The 16,088-nt window shown below is 53.6% G+C and overlaps 1 protein-coding gene across 4 annotated transcripts in view; it reads left to right on the top strand.

The window, feature by feature from the left end:
• The first annotated feature begins 57 nt into the window (after nucleotides 1-57).
• Nucleotides 58-16,088, top strand: part of DPP3 (dipeptidyl peptidase 3) — a 30,422-nt gene continuing 14,391 nt past the window's right edge. Inside the window, exons 1-12 of one of the 4 annotated variants that reach the window (XM_012436929.2) lie at nucleotides 58-178; nucleotides 1,911-2,185; nucleotides 4,870-4,959; nucleotides 7,098-7,235; nucleotides 7,828-7,902; nucleotides 8,516-8,609; nucleotides 12,677-12,807; nucleotides 12,918-13,048; nucleotides 13,134-13,192; nucleotides 14,161-14,355; nucleotides 14,516-14,628; nucleotides 14,987-15,079. In XM_012436929.2, the coding sequence (XP_012292352.2) occupies nucleotides 127-178; nucleotides 1,911-2,185; nucleotides 4,870-4,959; nucleotides 7,098-7,235; nucleotides 7,828-7,902; nucleotides 8,516-8,609; nucleotides 12,677-12,807; nucleotides 12,918-13,048; nucleotides 13,134-13,192; nucleotides 14,161-14,355; nucleotides 14,516-14,628; nucleotides 14,987-15,079 (1,446 nt within the window). In that variant the 5' untranslated portion in view covers nucleotides 58-126. The other 3 variants (XM_012436928.2, XM_012436931.2, XM_012436930.2) reach the window with 3 other exon arrangements.

Genomic DNA, 16,088 nt, shown 5'->3' with positions numbered 1-16,088 from the left:
TGCGGGGCGGGAGCCGGCGGGCCGAGAAGGTCGCCTCGGCGCGTCTATTGGCTGGAACTGACGCCCATCTGATCCCCGGGGCCAGGCAGTTGGCCAAAGGGGGCGGGGTTCGCAGAGCCCCAATGAATGGGGGAGCCGGAAGCAGGAAGTGAGTTTGCGAACGGAGCAGCAGCTGCAGGTGAGGCGCGGCGCCCGGGTTTTTGGGGTCACAGTGTGTCATCCCGGGGGACCAAGACGAATCTGTACTGAGCGCAAAATCATTCCCTTTCTGCCCACTCTCCAGTACCGCCTCCAAATTCATCCGGCCTTCGAGGCCAAGAAGCGCTCCAGGCAGCAAAGAGTTAATAGCCCTCTCGGAACCTGGAGGTTGTGCTTTTAGGGCGGTGCCTCTGGAGTCCCGGGCCGGGCGGGGAGACGCGAAACTCAGTCGCTGCCGGGACGGGGCGTGGCGGGGAGAATGCCGCGGGTTGGGGTATCTGCCGGTCCCAACGGGGCTGTCAGACCTTCAGTAAATTGTTGGCCCTTCCGAGCCTCAGTTTCTCTATCTGTAAAATGGGTTTTCTTCTAGTTGTGAACTTCTGTGGCTTCCCTAGCGGAGCACAGGGAGAGAGCCGGAGAATAGAAGGCCGAGGAAAAGCAGTTAGAGGGATGAGGATGGGACAGGTTCAAGGAAAGTCATTTATTGCTGTGGATACTTTCCGTCCAGGACGACCTCATCTGATTAGTGCACCCACCTGGTAAGACTAGGGTTATTCCCTCTTTCACAGAGGAGGAAACGGAGGAACAGAAAAGTGAAGCAATGGACTTGACTTTGAGGAATCTGGAACTGAGTCCTTGCTAAAGGCTGAGCCTTCCGTCTGGTGACCTGGCACTCTATCTTTGTGAGCACAGTGGAAAGTGTCAAGAATTCTGAACCAGGACCGGGCGCAGTGGCTCACTCCTGTAATCCCAGTACTTTGGGAAGTCGAGGCAGGTGGATCACTTGAGGTCAGGAGTTTGAGAGCAGCCTGGGCAAAATAGTGAGACCCCCCCCCCGCCCGTCTCTACCAAAAATACAAAAATTAGCAGGGTGTGGTGGCATGCACCTGTAGTCCCTGCTACTCAGGAGGCTGAGGCAGGAGAATAACTTGAACTCTGGAGGCAGAGGTTGCAGTTCGAGATCATGCCACTGCGCTCCAGCCTGGGCAACAGAATGAGACTCCTTCTGAAAAAAGGAATTTTGAACAAGGAAGCAGGGAGGGGCCTGGGCTGGGAGCTAGAGATGAGGGTCTCTGCTGCTGATGTCTCTATTGTGGGATTAAGCAAGGCCCTTAGCCTCTCTGAACCTCAGTTTCCCCATATGTAATACTAGATAGTTAGAGTCTTTTTTTTTTTTTTTTTTTTTGAGATGGAGTCTTGTTGCCTAGGCTGGAGTTCAATGGTGTGATTTGGCTCACTACAGCCTCCGCCTCCTGGGTTCAAGCAATTCTCCTGTCTCAGCCTTCCTAGTAACTGGGATTACAGGCGCCCACCACCACGCCAGGCTAAATTTTTTGTTTTTAGTTGAGAAGGGGTTTCACCCTGTTGGCCAGACTGGTCTTGAACTCTTGACCTCAGGTGATCCACCCATCACACCCTCCCAAAGTGCTGGGATTACAGGCGTGAGTCACCATCCCCGGCCTTAGAGTCAGTCTTTAAGATGTAGGGGCTACAGACCAAATATGGTCCACCATTGTATTTTGTGACCTCCTTGGGTGAATCATCTCACCTTCTCTGAGCCTCAGTTAGCATATCTGGTGAATGGGTTATAATAGTATTCCTTTCCATGTGGGCTTTTGGGAGGATCAAATGAGATCATAAGAGTTCAGAGCCAGGTATGCAATTGGTGTGGGGTAAACAACAGCTGTGATGATAGTGATGGTTCTCAGCAGGGCCCATGGCGGACACCCAGTACATCCTGCCCAATGACATCGGCGTGTCTAGCCTGGACTGCCGTGAGGCCTTCCGGCTGCTGTCACCTGCAGAGCGCCTCTATGCCCACCACCTGTCCCGTGCGGCCTGGTACGGAGGCTTGGCCGTGCTGCTGCAGACCTCCCCCGAGGCCCCCTACATCTATGCTCTTCTCAGCCGTCTCTTCCACGCGCAGGACCCCGACCAGCTGCGCCAACATGCCCTGGCCGAGGGCCTTACCGAGGAGGAGTATCAGGTCAGTTCTCTCGTCAACCCGCATTTCCTGAATGGCTTCTGGGTGTGGAAGACCAGGATGCAAATGTCTGTCTCTTTCAAGGGGTAGGTGGAGGATTAAACCAAAGATTACAAATTCAGGCTCCTCCCCTCTCTGGAACCTCAGTCTTCTCATCTGTAAAATATGCATGTGGGATGTGTGTACCTCTTAGTGTTGTGATGACCCACTTAGAACAGTGCCTGACTTCAAGATAAATGGTGGCTGCTCTGATTATAACAAAAGAAACTGTAGCGGAGATTCAGGGAAGGCAGAGGAAGGAGTCCAGAGTAGGAATCAGGTCTGAGATCAGGACCAGTTCTTCTCTACCACACTGTGTGGCCCTGGAAAGAATGTTCTGCCTGTCTCTTGGTTTTTGTTTTTGGATGTATTGGTCAAGTAATACATGAATTCTTAGTGCATTGCAGCAATGCAGAAAGACACAAAACAAAACCCAAAGATCACTCATTCTCAGTACCCTCCTCAGAGGTAACCACTGAGGCTGGTTACAGCCTTTTCTTTTTCTTTTCTTTTTTTTTTTTTTTTTTTGGTGAGAGTCTCATTCTGTCACCCAGGCTGGAGTACCATGGCACAATCTCAGCTCACTGCAAACCTCCACCTCCCAGGTTCAAACGCTTCTCACGCCTCAGCTTCCCAAGTAGCTGGGACCATAGGTATGTGCTACTATGTCCGGCTAATTTTTGTATTTTTAGTAGAACTGGGTTTTCACCATGTTGGCCAGGCTGGTCTTGAACTGCTGGCCTCAAGCAATCCACCTGCCTCAGCCTCCCAAAGTGCTGGGATTACAGGTGTGAGCCACCATGCCTGGCCTTGGTTACAGCCTTTTTTTTTTTTGAGATGGAGTCTCAGTTTCACCAGGCTGGAGTGCAGTAGTGCAATCGTGGCTCACTGCAACCTCCACCTCCTGGTTTCAAGCAATCCTAATGCCTCAGCCTCCTGAGCAGCTGGGATTATAGGCACGCACCACCACACCCAGCTAATTTTTGTATTTTTAGTAGAGACGGGGTTTCACCACGTTGGCCAGGATGGATTCGATCTCCTCGTGATCCACCTGCCTCGGCCTCCCAAAGTGCTGGGATTAGAGGCGTGAGCCACCGTGCCTGGCCAGTTACAGCCTTTTCAATGCCATCTGTGTATTACATTCCTATATGTGTACTTGCATGGTGACTCAGTTCCTTATTTTCGCTTTTATAGAAATGAGATAATGTTCTTTTCCTGCTTCGTGTCCTGCTTTTCCCATTGAATGCCAGTTCTTGGAGAACTTCCATGGGGTACATATAAATGTACCTCATTCTTTTTTATTGGCTGTGAAGCATTCCACAACAATGTACACTATAATCAATTTACTCTTTTCTTCATTGCTGGACATTTAGCTTGCCCTGATTTTCTTACAAACAGTGCCATGGTGAGCATACTTGTGCACACATGTGAGGAGGATCTATTTCTAGATGGAGAGCTACTGGGTCAAAGGCTCTGTACATTTACAATTGACTGATTCTGTTAAATCATCTTCTAAAAAAGCTTCACTGCATTATATTCTCACCAAGAATGTACAAGAATGTGGCCTGTTTTTCTACATGTGAAATAAAGGGATTGGATTGCTTCTCCCTGAGCTGACGTGCTGTTTCTTCTACCTCTTTTGAATGGTGGGCAATCACTTCCCATCTTGAGGCCTTGGCTTACTCATTAAAAGAGCTAATAATCTGTGGAAATGTTTATAAATGAAAAGGTACAACCCAAGCGTTACTATTTTCAGGGGAATTCTTATGTTTGCGAGTAGCAGAAACCCAACTCAAATTGGCTTACATGAAAAAGAGAGTTATTGGCTCACATGATTGAAAAGTCCAAGTCTAGAGGAAGTTTCGGGCAGGGCTGGATGCAGGGATTCAGTGCTCCCATTGGGATGCAATCTTCATCTCTCGGCTTCGTTGCTTTTCTCACTCCTGGAGGGGAGCTCCAGGGGTTCCAGGCCTGATGATCCCTGGTGTACAGAGGCTCTTTGCCAGTGGGAAATGTCCTAGGTAAAGCTCTTGGGCCAGCTTGAGCCTTAGGTCCATTCCTGTAGCCAGGGATGGTGGTTTCTCAGACTGGCTGAGCTAGCTTACATGCCCATCCCTGGAGCTGGGGGAAGGGAGATCCCCCAGCCCCCCACCCACAAGAGGACGTCTGAGGTCTTGTTACCAGAGGAAGATCTGGGGCCAGCAGAAGCCACAGAGAAGATAGATGACTGAGGCCCCTCCGGCTCCAACATGTGTTGCTTGCTTCTGAGGCCAGCTGCCTGACAGGTCAGAGGCTGAGGACGGGCTCCCAGGAGGATGGAGGTGGTGCTGGAATTAGGCCTTAAAGGATGCAGAAGCCTCAGGTGGCCGAGAGGGTGCTGAGATGGACAGGGCAAAGGCAGACAAGCGCTTGGGTGTGTGTGGGAACTGCCCAGAAGATCAGTTAGGCAGGACAATGAGGGTGTGAAAATGGGTCTGTGGAAGTCAGTGTGGGCCAGACTGGGGCTTCCCAGGACCTGGGTCCTGCCCACAGATTTCCTAGCCTCACCCACACTGGTTCTGCTGGGGCATTCACGTCTCAGGAGGAGGTGTCGCTGGGGTCAGGGAGGCTGTGCTTCCTAGGTCTCTGATGCCTGCCTCCCCCCTCAGGCGTTCCTGGTCTATGCCGCGGGTGTTTACTCCAACATGGGCAACTACAAGTCCTTTGGTGATACCAAGTTTGTTCCCAACTTGCCCAAGGTGAGCCAAGGGAGGGCTGGGGAAGTGGAGATGGGGTCTGGCGGGGTGGGGGTGGAATGCAGCATCAGAAGCAGAGACCCTTGAGCCTGTTGCTGTCACCCTGCGTGACTGTGGGTGTCACCAGCCTCACTGGGTGCTGCAGCATCTTCGTGTATAAATGAAAAGCGCAGCTCTCCCTGACTGCTGATCTTCAGGTCGAACAAGGGCGGGATGTGGAAGCGTTCTGTGACCTTTTAGGTGCTTGCAAACAAGGAACAGTGGAGAGCGCTGGGCAGGGGGCATCCCCGCCAGGGTTATGAGGCTTGAGTCTGTTTAGGGCAGAGGTGGTTCTTACAGCAGGTGTAAGAGCCGGGACTTTCACATGCACGCAAGTCACCTGGCAATCTTACTGACATTCAGCATCTGATTTAGCAGGTCTGTGGGGGCCCGAGGCTTGACATGTTTTTTTTTTGAGATGGAGTCTTGCTCTGTTGCCCATGCTGGAGTGCAGTGGCATGTCTGCTCACTGCAACCTCCACCTCCTGGGTCCCAGGAATTCTCCTGCCTCAGTCTCCTGAATAGCTGGGACTACAGGCGCGTGCCACCATGCCCGGTGAATTTTTTGTATTTTTAGTAGAGACAGAGTTTCACCATGTTAGTCAGGATGGTCTTGATCTCCTGACCTCGTGATCTGCCCACGTTGGCCTCCCCAAAGTGTTGGGATTACAGGTGTCAGCCACCGCACCCAGCCTGACATTTTTCATTAACACAAGGCATTGCTCTGTCACCCAAGCTGGACTGCAGTGGTGTGATCATGACCCACTTCAGCCTCAACCTCCTGGACTCAAGTGCTCCTCCTGCCTTAGCCTCCCAAGTAGTTGGGAATGTAGGCATGCACCACCACACCTAAATTTTCTTCCTTTCTTTTTCTTTTTCTTTTTTTTTTTTTTGAGATAGGACCTTACTCTCTTACTCAGGCTAGAGGGCAGTGGCACAAACACAGCTCACTGCAACCTCAGCTTCCTAGGCTCAAGTGATCCTCCTCAGCTTCCAGAGTAGCTGGGACCACAGGCGCCTGCCACCACGACGCCTGGCTGATTTTTTAAAAAATTTTTGTAGAGGGCTGGGTGCGGTGGTTTATTCCTGTAATCCCAGCACTTTGGGAGGCCAAGGTGGGTGGATCACGAGGTCAAGAGATTGAGATCATCCTGGCCAACATAGTGAAACCCCATCTCTACTAAAACACAAAAATTATCTGATTGTGGTGGCACATGCCTGTAGTCTCAGCTACTCGGGAGGCTGAGGCAGAATTACTTGAACCTGGGAGGCAGAGGTTGCAGTGAGCTGAGATTGCACCACTGCACTCCAGCCTGGCACCTGGCAACAGAGCAAGATTCTGTCTCAAAAAAAAAAAAAAATTTTTTTTTTTTTTTTTGAGACAGAATCCCATTGTGTTACCTAAGCTGGTCTTGAACTCCTAGGCTCAAGCAATTCTCACACCTTGGCCTCTCAAAGTGCTAGGATTACAGGCATGAGCCACTGTGCCTGGCCTAATTTTTTTTTTTTTTTTTTTTTGAGATAGAGTCTCACTTTCGTCCCACAGGCTGGAGTGTAGTGGCAGGATCTCAGCTCACTGCAACCTCCACCTCCTGGGTTCAAGCGATTCTCCTTCCTCAGCCTCCCAAGTAGTTGGGATTACAGGCGTGCACCATCACGTCCGGCTAATTTTTATATTTTTGGTAGAGATGGGATTTCACCATGTTGGCCAGGCTGGTCTCAAACTCCTGACCTCAGGTGATCCACCTGCCTCAGCCTCCCAAAGTGTGGGGATTAGACGTGAGCCATCTTGCCCTGCCTAAGTTTTTTTATTCTTTGTAGAGATGGGGGTCTTCCTATGTTCCCCAGGCTTGTCTTGGCTTCCAAGCCTGGCCTCAAGCATATGTCCCTCCTCTGCCTCCTGAAGTGCTGGGATTATAGGCATGAGCCACCGTACATGGAGGCTTGACATTTCTCAGGCCCCACCAGTGCTGCTGGTCCATGGACCACACAACGAGCCAAAGCTCTTAGGCCATGGGAGAAGAGCTTGGGAGTGGATAGGGAGGCTCTGGAAGGCAGGTTTGGGTGGGGTGACTGGACCAGTGGCCTCCCTTTCCCTGCAGGAGAAGCTGGAACGGGTGATCCTAGGGAGTGAGGCCGCTCAGCAGCACCCAGAAGAAGTCAGGGGCCTCTGGCAGACCTGCGGGGAGCTTATGTTCTGTCTGGAGCCAAGGCTTCGACACCTCGGCCTGGGGAAGGAGGTGAGGCCCCGACTCCTCCAAGGGGAGGGGGAGTGGAGGGAATCCTTCCAGGCCACTTGTTAAGGAGGGAAGGACACGGAATGGGGAGGCGATGGGCTCTGCCTCACATTCCTGAGGCAATACTGCTCCCTACTGCAGGCCTCAGTTTTGTCATCTGTAGAATGGGAAGCAGGTCGGGTTGAATGCTTTCTGAATGCCCTCCCAGATCTGACATTCTGCATGCAGGATGCGGTGTGCTGATGGAGGGAAGGAGAAGAAGGCTGAAGGAAGAGGGAGCTGAGGAGGGGATGGCAGGGAAGGAGGGCGTTCAGGCTTCCCACCTCTGGAGGCCACCTCAGTTGCCTGGGGTGAGGACCTTGGCAAGTCTTAGGGGTGGGCCAGCCTGAGAGAGGCCTCAGCAGAGCTGCAGGAAGGCTGGAGATGAGCATCTGTTTGTTTGTTTGTTTTACAGCTTTTTCCCCTAGAGGTAGATGGAGGGGTAAGGGGTAGAGGCTGCTGGAAGGAGGGAGGGACAGGAATCCTGGAAGATGACATCCCTGCAGCCCTGACCTCGGCAACTCCTCTTTCCCATGTCCCCTCTCTTCCCCAACAGGGAATCACCACCTATTTCTCTGGGAATTGTACCATGGAAGATGCCAAACTGGCCCAAGACTTTCTGGACTCACAGGTTTGGGGTTAGGGGAGCTCAGGGTAGCAGCGGTTTGGTGGGGTTCCTAGTCCCAGCCCCCTCACACCTGGTGACCACTCCTGGGTCTCTGCTCAACTACCCCCCGCCCCTGTGTACTAGGGAAGGTGCCACCCCTGCCCCACCCCAGGTTGTAGAGCTTAATGACAGGCTCAGAGCAGGATGAGGAGGCAGGATCTCAGGCCACATCCTTGTGTGGCTCTGGGGTCTGTGTGTCAGTGGAGCTCCCAGCTCAGCCACTTACCAGCTATGTGATCAGTTTCCATGTCTGTGAAGTGGCACCCACCTCCGGTAGCCCTGGGTTCACAGAGGCCATGCAGTGCCTGGCACAGTGGTTGGAGTCAGTGCTTAGTAAAAGCTAGTGCACAGTGTCACGAGCAGAGCAGGAGAGTTGGCCCTGGGCTGTCCCTGCCCACTCTCTCCCTCTCCCCTGCCACAGCCACCTGGGAAGGCCCGGCCTGCTTTGCCTGCATGCCTTCTCCCCCAGCCTACTTTGCCTGCATGCCTTCTCCCCCTTGGGTGGCCCATTTTCCTCTTCCCACCCCACTGCCCTCTCCAGACCTCACTCTCAAACCCCTGCCCTGGTCTCTTCTAGAACCTCAGTGCCTACAACACCCGGCTCTTCAAAGAGGTCGACGGAGAAGGGAAGCCCCACTATGAGGTGCGGCTGGCCTCTGTGCTTGGCACAGGTGAGCTTAGCCCCAGGCTTCCCTTCTGCTCCCTCCCAGCCATTTCTGGACCTGGGTGGCTCAGGCCACCAGCCCTGCCACTCCAGCAGAAAGAGGGTCCTTCTCTCCCAGGAGTTTCTGCATAAGGCCAGGGAATGGCTCTAGTTTCTCTATATTAGTCCCGTATTTGTCTGTGAACCAATCCCTGAGGGCTAGCAAGGGACAGTTCTCTGACTGGCTCAGCCTGGTTTCACACCTATCCTGTAGTCAGGCGATGAGGTTGGCCCTTCAGGCCGGGTGCGGTGGCTCACACCTGTAATCCCAGCACTTTGGGAGGCTCAGGCGGGCGAATCACCTGAGCTCAGGATGGTGCCCAACATGGTGAAACCCCATCTCTACTTAAAATACGAAAATTAGCTGAGTGTGCTGACGTTTGCCTATAATTCTAGCTATTTAGGAGGCTGAGGCAGGAGAATCGCTTGAACCCAGGAGGCAGAGGTTGCCGTGAGCCGAGATCTTACCACTGCACTCCAGCACTCCAGCCTGGGTGGCAGAGCAAGATTCCGTCTCAAAAAAAAAGACATTGGCCCTTCCCCAGCCACCTGCACCTAGGGTAGTAGTAGTGGGGGCTGGAGCGATGTTCTCAAAGGGAAATTGGGGTTCATTCCCAGGAGAGGGGAAATAGTGTGTACAGAAGTGTGTGCAGGCCTTTGCCACCTGACTTTGTTCCCCACCCACCCCCCAGCCCCTGCCTGCATCTCCACAGTCTCCCATTCTGTGCTCTGTGCTCTGGCTGTGCTCGACAGCATCCAGTTCTCATGGACCCTCTCCAGGTCTTTGTTTTCGTTTTTGTTTTGGGGTTTTTATTTTTTGAGACAGTCTCGCTGTATCGCCCAGGCTGGAGTGCCTAGGCTAGAGTACAGTGGCATGACCTTGGTTCACTGCAACCTCTGCCTCCCGGGTTCAAGTGATTCTCCTACCTCAGCCTCCAGAGTAGCTGGCGTTGCAGGCACCCATCACTACACCTGGCTAATTTTTTATTTTTAGTAGAGACAGTGTTTTACCATGTTGGCCCGGCTGTTCTCCAACTCCTGACCTCAGGTGATCTGCCTGCCTCTCGGCCTCCCAAAGTGCTGGAATTACAGGTGTGAGCCACTGCACCTGGCCCCTCTCTGGGTCTTTGCACAATCTATTCCCTGCTTCCCATGCAGAACCTCCTCTGGCCTCTCCTTGTGCCCTGGCCACCTCTTCCCCATCTTCTAGGCCATGCATGGACATCGCCTTCCTCAGGATATTCCCCCGTCTTCCCATAACAGAGTCCATGCCCTTCTCTCTTCCCATTGGCACACTCAGTAGTTTCCCTAACTACAAGCTCCCGAGAGGAGGGTCTATGTGTTTCATCCACCATCGTCTCCCCAGTGCTCAGCGCTTGGCGGATCTGAGTATCCATTAGGGAGATGATGGCAGATGTGGGTTCAGAGGAACAGGAGTGGATCTCACTGGAATATAAGCTGGGCCCATACTTAACGTACAGGATGCAGTGTCGGGCAGCGGTTGAGTGAGGCCCTGCAGCCAGGTTACCTGAGTGGGTCCTTATCTATTGCTGTGGAACAAATGCTTCCCAAATTTAGTGCTACAAAACCGCCTTTTTGGCAGAGCACGGTGGCTCACGCCTGTAATCCCAGCACTTTGGGAGGCCGAGGTGGGTAGATCACGAGGTCAAGAGATTGAGACCATCCTGGCCAACATGGTGAAACCCCATCTCTACTAAAATACAAAAATTAGCTGAGTGTGGTGGCATGCACCTGTAGTCCCAGTTACTCGGGAGGCTGAGACAGGAGAATTGCTTGAACCTGGGAGGCGGAGGTTGCAGTGAGCCGAGATTGTGCCACTGCACTCTAGCCTGGTGTCTGGCGACAGAGCAAGACTCTGTCTCAAAAAAAAAAAATCTTTTCATGCTCACAGACTCTGGGTCAGGAATGCAGGCAGAGCACAGTAGGAACAGCCAGTCGCTGGGTGACCATGTCTGGGGCTTCAGCTGGGAAGACGCGACAACTTGGGGCTGCAGGCATCCGTGGGCTCGTTCGCTCACACGCAGGTGCTAGAACCCAGCTGGGCTGTTGACCACAATACCTCACGTGGCACCCTCTTACCGTTCATGGTAGCTGGGCTCCAAGAGTGAACATCCCAGGAGAGCCAGGCGGAAGCCTGCTCACCCTGTGTGACCTGGCCTCGAAGTCACAACCTTCCGGCTTCAGGAGGAGGGAACACAGATCCCACATCTCCATGGGCGAAGTCACAGTTGAGCTGGACACAGTGGCTCATACCTGTAATCCCAGCTAGTCAGGAGGCTGAGCCAGGAGGATCACTTGAGCCCAGGAGTCAGATCAGCTGGGCAACCTTGCGAGATCCTATCCCAGTTTTTTTTTAAAAAAAGAGCAGTAAGACAGGAAATACTGTGGCTATTTTTTGCGTGTTTGTTTGTTTTTACGTAGCTTTGAAGTATATTTTATTGGTCAGAGACAAGGAAAATACAATTGTGTGTCAGCATGCCATTGCTTCTGTAACAAATTACCACAAATGTAGTGGCACCAAACAACACAGATTTATTCTATTACAGTTGTGGAGGTCCAGAGTCTAAAAGCAAGGCAAAGCTGGGCTGCATTCCTTCTGGAGTCTCAGCAGGAACCTGCTCCTTTGCCTTTTCCAGCTTCTGGAAGGCTGCCCAGCCCCCGACTTCACTCCAGCTTCCTTCTGCTATCATCACAGCTCTTCCCTTCAGTCACCTTCTTGTGTCCCTGTGGGACTGTCGATTATGTTCGGGATGTGGCTGTCTTTTAAAATCCAATCTGCCACTTGCTATCCACTTAACACCTCGGTGCCTTAGTTTTCCATCTGTAAAATGGAGATAATAATTTCCCCCTCCCCCCAGAGTTGGAATGAGGCTTAAAGGAGTTAATACATGGAAAGCACATGTTATATGATACATATATTTTTGGTTTTTTATTTTTTTGTTGTTTTTGTTTTGAGAATGGAGTCTCACTGTTGTTGCCCAGGCTGGAGTGCAGTGGCGCGATCTCAGCTCACTGCAACCTCCGCCTCCCAGGTTCAAGCAATTCTTCTGCCTCAGCTTCCCAAGTAGCTGGATTACAAACGCCCACCAACATGCCCAACTAAATTTTTTGTATTTTTAGTGGAGACAGGGTCTCACCATGTTGGCCAGGCTGATCTCCAACTCCTGACCTCAGGTGATCCACCTGCCTCAGCTTCCCAAAGTGCTGGGATTACAGGTGTGAGCCACTGCACCCAGCCAGTTTTTTTGTTTTGTTTTTGTTTTTGAGACAAATTTTCACTCTTGTCGCCCAGGCTGGAGTACAATGGTATGAAATGGCTTATTGCAACCTCCACCTCCCTGGTTCAAGCAATTCTCCTGCCTCAGCCTCCTCAGTAGCTGGGATTACAGGTGCATGCCACCACACCCGGCTAATTTTCTTTTTTTTTTTTTTTTTTTTTTTTTTTGAGACGGAGTTTCGCTCTTGTTACCCAGGCTACAGTGCAATGGCGCGATCTCAGCTCACCGCAACCTACCCCTCCTGGGTTCAGGCAATTCTCCTGCCTCAGCCTCCCAAGTAGCTGGGATTACAGGCACGCGCCACCATGCCCAGCTAATTTTTTGTATTTTTAGTAGAGACGGGGTTTCACCATGTTGACCAGGATGGTCTCGATCTCTTGACCTCGTGATCCACCCGCCTCGGCCTCCCAAAGTGCTGGGATTACAGGTGTGAGCCACCACGCCCAGCCTAATTTTGTATTTTTAATAGAGATGAAATTTCACCATGTTGGCTAGGCTGGTCATGAACTCCAGACCTCAGACGATCTGCCCGCTTTGGCCTCCCAAATTGCTGGGATTACAGGTGTGAGCCACCATGCCCAGCTGATATACTTATTTTTTAAGATGAGAATTTATACTTATGTCTGTTGGCTACAGGGAGCCATCGAAGATCTTAGAGTAAAAGAGTGCTGTGGGGAAGAGCTGGCTGAAGTGTCTTACTCCAGCCTTTTCACTGAGTGACGCCTTCTTTCCCCAGAGCCTTCCCCAGACTCCGAGGTGACTTCCAAGCTGAAGAGCTATGAATTCCGGGGAAGCCCTTTCCAGGTGACCCGGGGGGACTACGCACCCATCCTCCAGAAGGTGGTGGAGCAGCTGGACAAAGCCAAGGTTGGACTGGCTGCGGTCTTAGGGGTGCAGGCTAGGGACCCTTCTGGGCAGCAGAGGGGGTGTGGAGGTGGGTGGGTGGCCCGAGGCTGACTGTCCCCATCTTACTCCAGGCGTATGCAGCCAACAGCCACCAGAAGCAGATGCTGGCCCAGTACATAGATAGCTTCACCCAGGGCTCCATCGAGGCCCACAAGAGGGGGTCCCGCTTCTGGATCCAGGACAAAGGCCCCATTGTGGAGAGGTGAGGCACCAGCTCCACCCTGCCCGCCCCTCCTGCCTGCCCCTCCTGCCCGCCCCTCCTCTACCTCTGCCCTTCTCTCCCCCAGTTACATCGGGTTCATCGAGAGCTACCGTGACCCCTTTGGTTCCCGAGGAGAATTTGAAGGTAACTTCCTTGGGTAGCGGGAGGTCAGTCACGGTCCCTTTTTCCACCTCCAAGTCCATGTTTCCAGCGTCCCTTGAGGGTTCTCCCCACCCTCCTCAGCCATAATCATAACAATAAGAACAGCCATGGTAAATAAACACCATTTATAATGTATTGGGCACTGTTGTAAGAAGCTTACCTATATTAACTAATTCAGGGTTCATCATCCCATGAGGATTTATCTTAACAGGTGTGAGCACTGGGGCCCAGTTGCGGGGTGGCCAGGAACCCTGGCTCTGAGCCCCTTTGCTGTGCTGCCTCTGGTGTCTGGTCAGGGCATAGGCTCCAAATAGACATGTGCCTCCCACGCCCAGCTTCACCACACCCGGCTGTGTGATCTTGGGCCAACTAGCCCAGCCTCTGAGCATCAGTGTGATTAGGATGCAGACTGCTGCACTCAGTGGCTGGGAGCAGGATAGACATTGTGACTGTAGACCTGACCCGAGGCTGTCATCCCAGGCTGGTGGCAGGCCGCCTCAGCCCCCACCCACGTCCCCAGGGGACCTATCTGTGCAAGGCAGGGCATCCAGCCTGAGGATTCAGCCACTTCTCTGACTGCCCTAACCCTCCCCAGCCCCTGCCCTGGATATAGAAGATTCTGAGCATCTGCCTGCTACAACTGAAGAGATTAGCCTGGGAGGAGGGAGAGCACACAGCCTGATGGGGCTCATGTGGAGCCCCTAGACCCAGGCCCAGGGGGAAGGGGCAGGTGGCCCAGGGGCCTGAGTGGGAGACAGGTTTGTGCAGCTGCAGCTTTCCTGCCCCAGTCCTGACCCAGTAGGGCCCAGGCCTGGGTCACTGCTGTTGCCAGCTGCCAGCACAGTGATCATATACAATAGGCATTCAGTGCATGCGTGATGGCTGGAGTAGGGTGAAGTGGGAGCCCTCCTGGAACCCTGCCAAGCCACAGCCCCCTCCCTCCCCTGCAGGCTTCGTAGCCGTGGTGAACAAGGCCATGAGTGCCAAGTTTGAGCGGCTGGTGGCGAGCGCAGAGCAGCTGCTGAAGGAGCTGCCCTGGCCCCCAGCCTTTGAGAAGGACAAGTTTCTTACCCCCGACTTCACCTCCCTGGATGTTCTCACCTTCGCTGGCTCTGGCATCCCTGCTGGCATCAACATCCCCAACTGTGAGTGTCCTCAGGCCCAGCCCCCAAGTCCCAGAAGCCTCCTTTTAGAGTCGCTCCTCCCTCTGCACATGTACAACCTCCACAAACAGCCCTGTGCCTCCTGTCTGCGACCTTTGACCCTCGCCTCTTCTTCCTGGTCCTTCTCCGCCTTCTCCTCCAGATGATGACCTGAGGCAGACGGAAGGCTTTAAGAATGTGTCACTGGGGAACGTGCTGGCTGTGGCCTACGCCACACAGCGGGAAAAGCTCACCTTTCTGGAGGAGGATGACAAGGTGGGCACCAGTAGTCGGAGGGTCGGGGCTGGGCCTCACCTGCCTCAGTGGACTTGGGAAGGCAGACAACCCAGAGCAGTAGAAAGGAAAGCGCAGTTTCAGTCCTGGCTCTGCCACTTCCCAGTCACGTGACCATGCGGACTTTAGAGTCTCAGTGTCCTCTTGGGTCACACTAGGGAGGCTTCCCTCCCTTCCTCCTGGGTTGTTGCAAAGATGAGATGGGCTGTTGGGTGGAGCACAACTGGCCTTCACCAAGCACGTGCACTGAGCTGGGCCCATGGCCCAGGGGAGGGGAGGGTGACAGGCTCTGTGGCCGGGGCCGGCCAGTGGACAGCGCATTCTCTGCTTGTCTTGGCAGGACCTGTACATCCTCTGGAAGGGGCCCTCCTTTGATGTGCAGGTGGGCCTGCACGAGCTGCTGGGCCATGGCAGTGGCAAGCTCTTCGTGCAGGTGAGAAGGCAGCGGCCAGCCCTGGCACCCCCGCCCACAGCTCCACTCTCCCACAACCTGCCCTACCCAGCGGTGAAGCTGCTCCAGCCTCTGCCCTCAGGAGCTGTGGGTCGGGTGGGGAAAATGGCCCCTTAAGCAGAGAAGACTCTGTCCTGCCCTCCCTCAAGATGTCGCAGGAGCTCAGATGCCTGAGTGTAGAAGTGTAGAGGGACCTCCGGGACAGTTCAGCTGCCATTCCCACACCAGGAGGAATTGTTTGGCTCAGGCTAAGGAAGCGTACCCTAAGGGTGTGACTCCAGCAGCCCCAGGACAGATGCTGGGGCAGGGGGCATCTCTGGTACTCCCATCTGAGGCGGCACTGCTGTCTGCACTGCTGTTTTGTGGAGCCTGGGCCTTTCCAGGTATTGTTGGGAGCCACTTCTCCCTAGAGCAGCCCCTTCCTGCCTGCCAGCCCCTCCACACCTACCCAGGGAATATGGAAACACAGACAGTTTTTTGTGGGGGGCTGAAAAAGCTGATTGTGGACCCCCAGCATGGAGATGACCAGAGGTGGGGTGGAGTGTGGACCCTTCCCTCCGAGGGTGGGGTTCTGGGTGGGCCCTGTTCCCCAGGGATGGGGCTGCTTCCCTGGATGGGGAAGGGCTGGAGCTGGGCCCCAGGGTCAGGAGGATGCAGAGAGCAGCTGCTGGGGCAGCAGTCTGGTGGAGCGCCTTGTCCAGGCTTTATCCAGGCTGTGGCCTTGGATAAGTCAGCTCCTTCACCGAGCCTCAGTTGGCCCATCTGTAAAATGAGGTTCCTGACCCCTACTGTGTGGGCTGTTGTGAGGACTAAAAGTGAAGACAGACAGTAAGCCCTGGCACACAGTAGGTTCTCAGCAAGCAGGTATTAGTGTTGAGAGACAGTGTCCATGGAGGTTGTGTACTCTGACTCCATCTTGGGGCCCTTAGGCTCTGAGCCTCAGTGTCCTCGTCTGTGAAGTGGGGTAATAGTAGCACTGTCCTCAGAGGGT

Source organism: Aotus nancymaae, unplaced genomic scaffold, assembly GCF_030222135.1.
Source record: "Aotus nancymaae isolate 86718 unplaced genomic scaffold, 86718_ANA_hifiasm-v0.15.2.pri h1tg000059l, whole genome shotgun sequence".
Lineage (NCBI taxonomy): Eukaryota > Metazoa > Chordata > Mammalia > Primates > Aotidae > Aotus > Aotus nancymaae.
The sequence above is the reverse complement of the archived record's forward strand: the minus strand, read 5'-3'. Positions and strand labels throughout refer to the sequence as shown.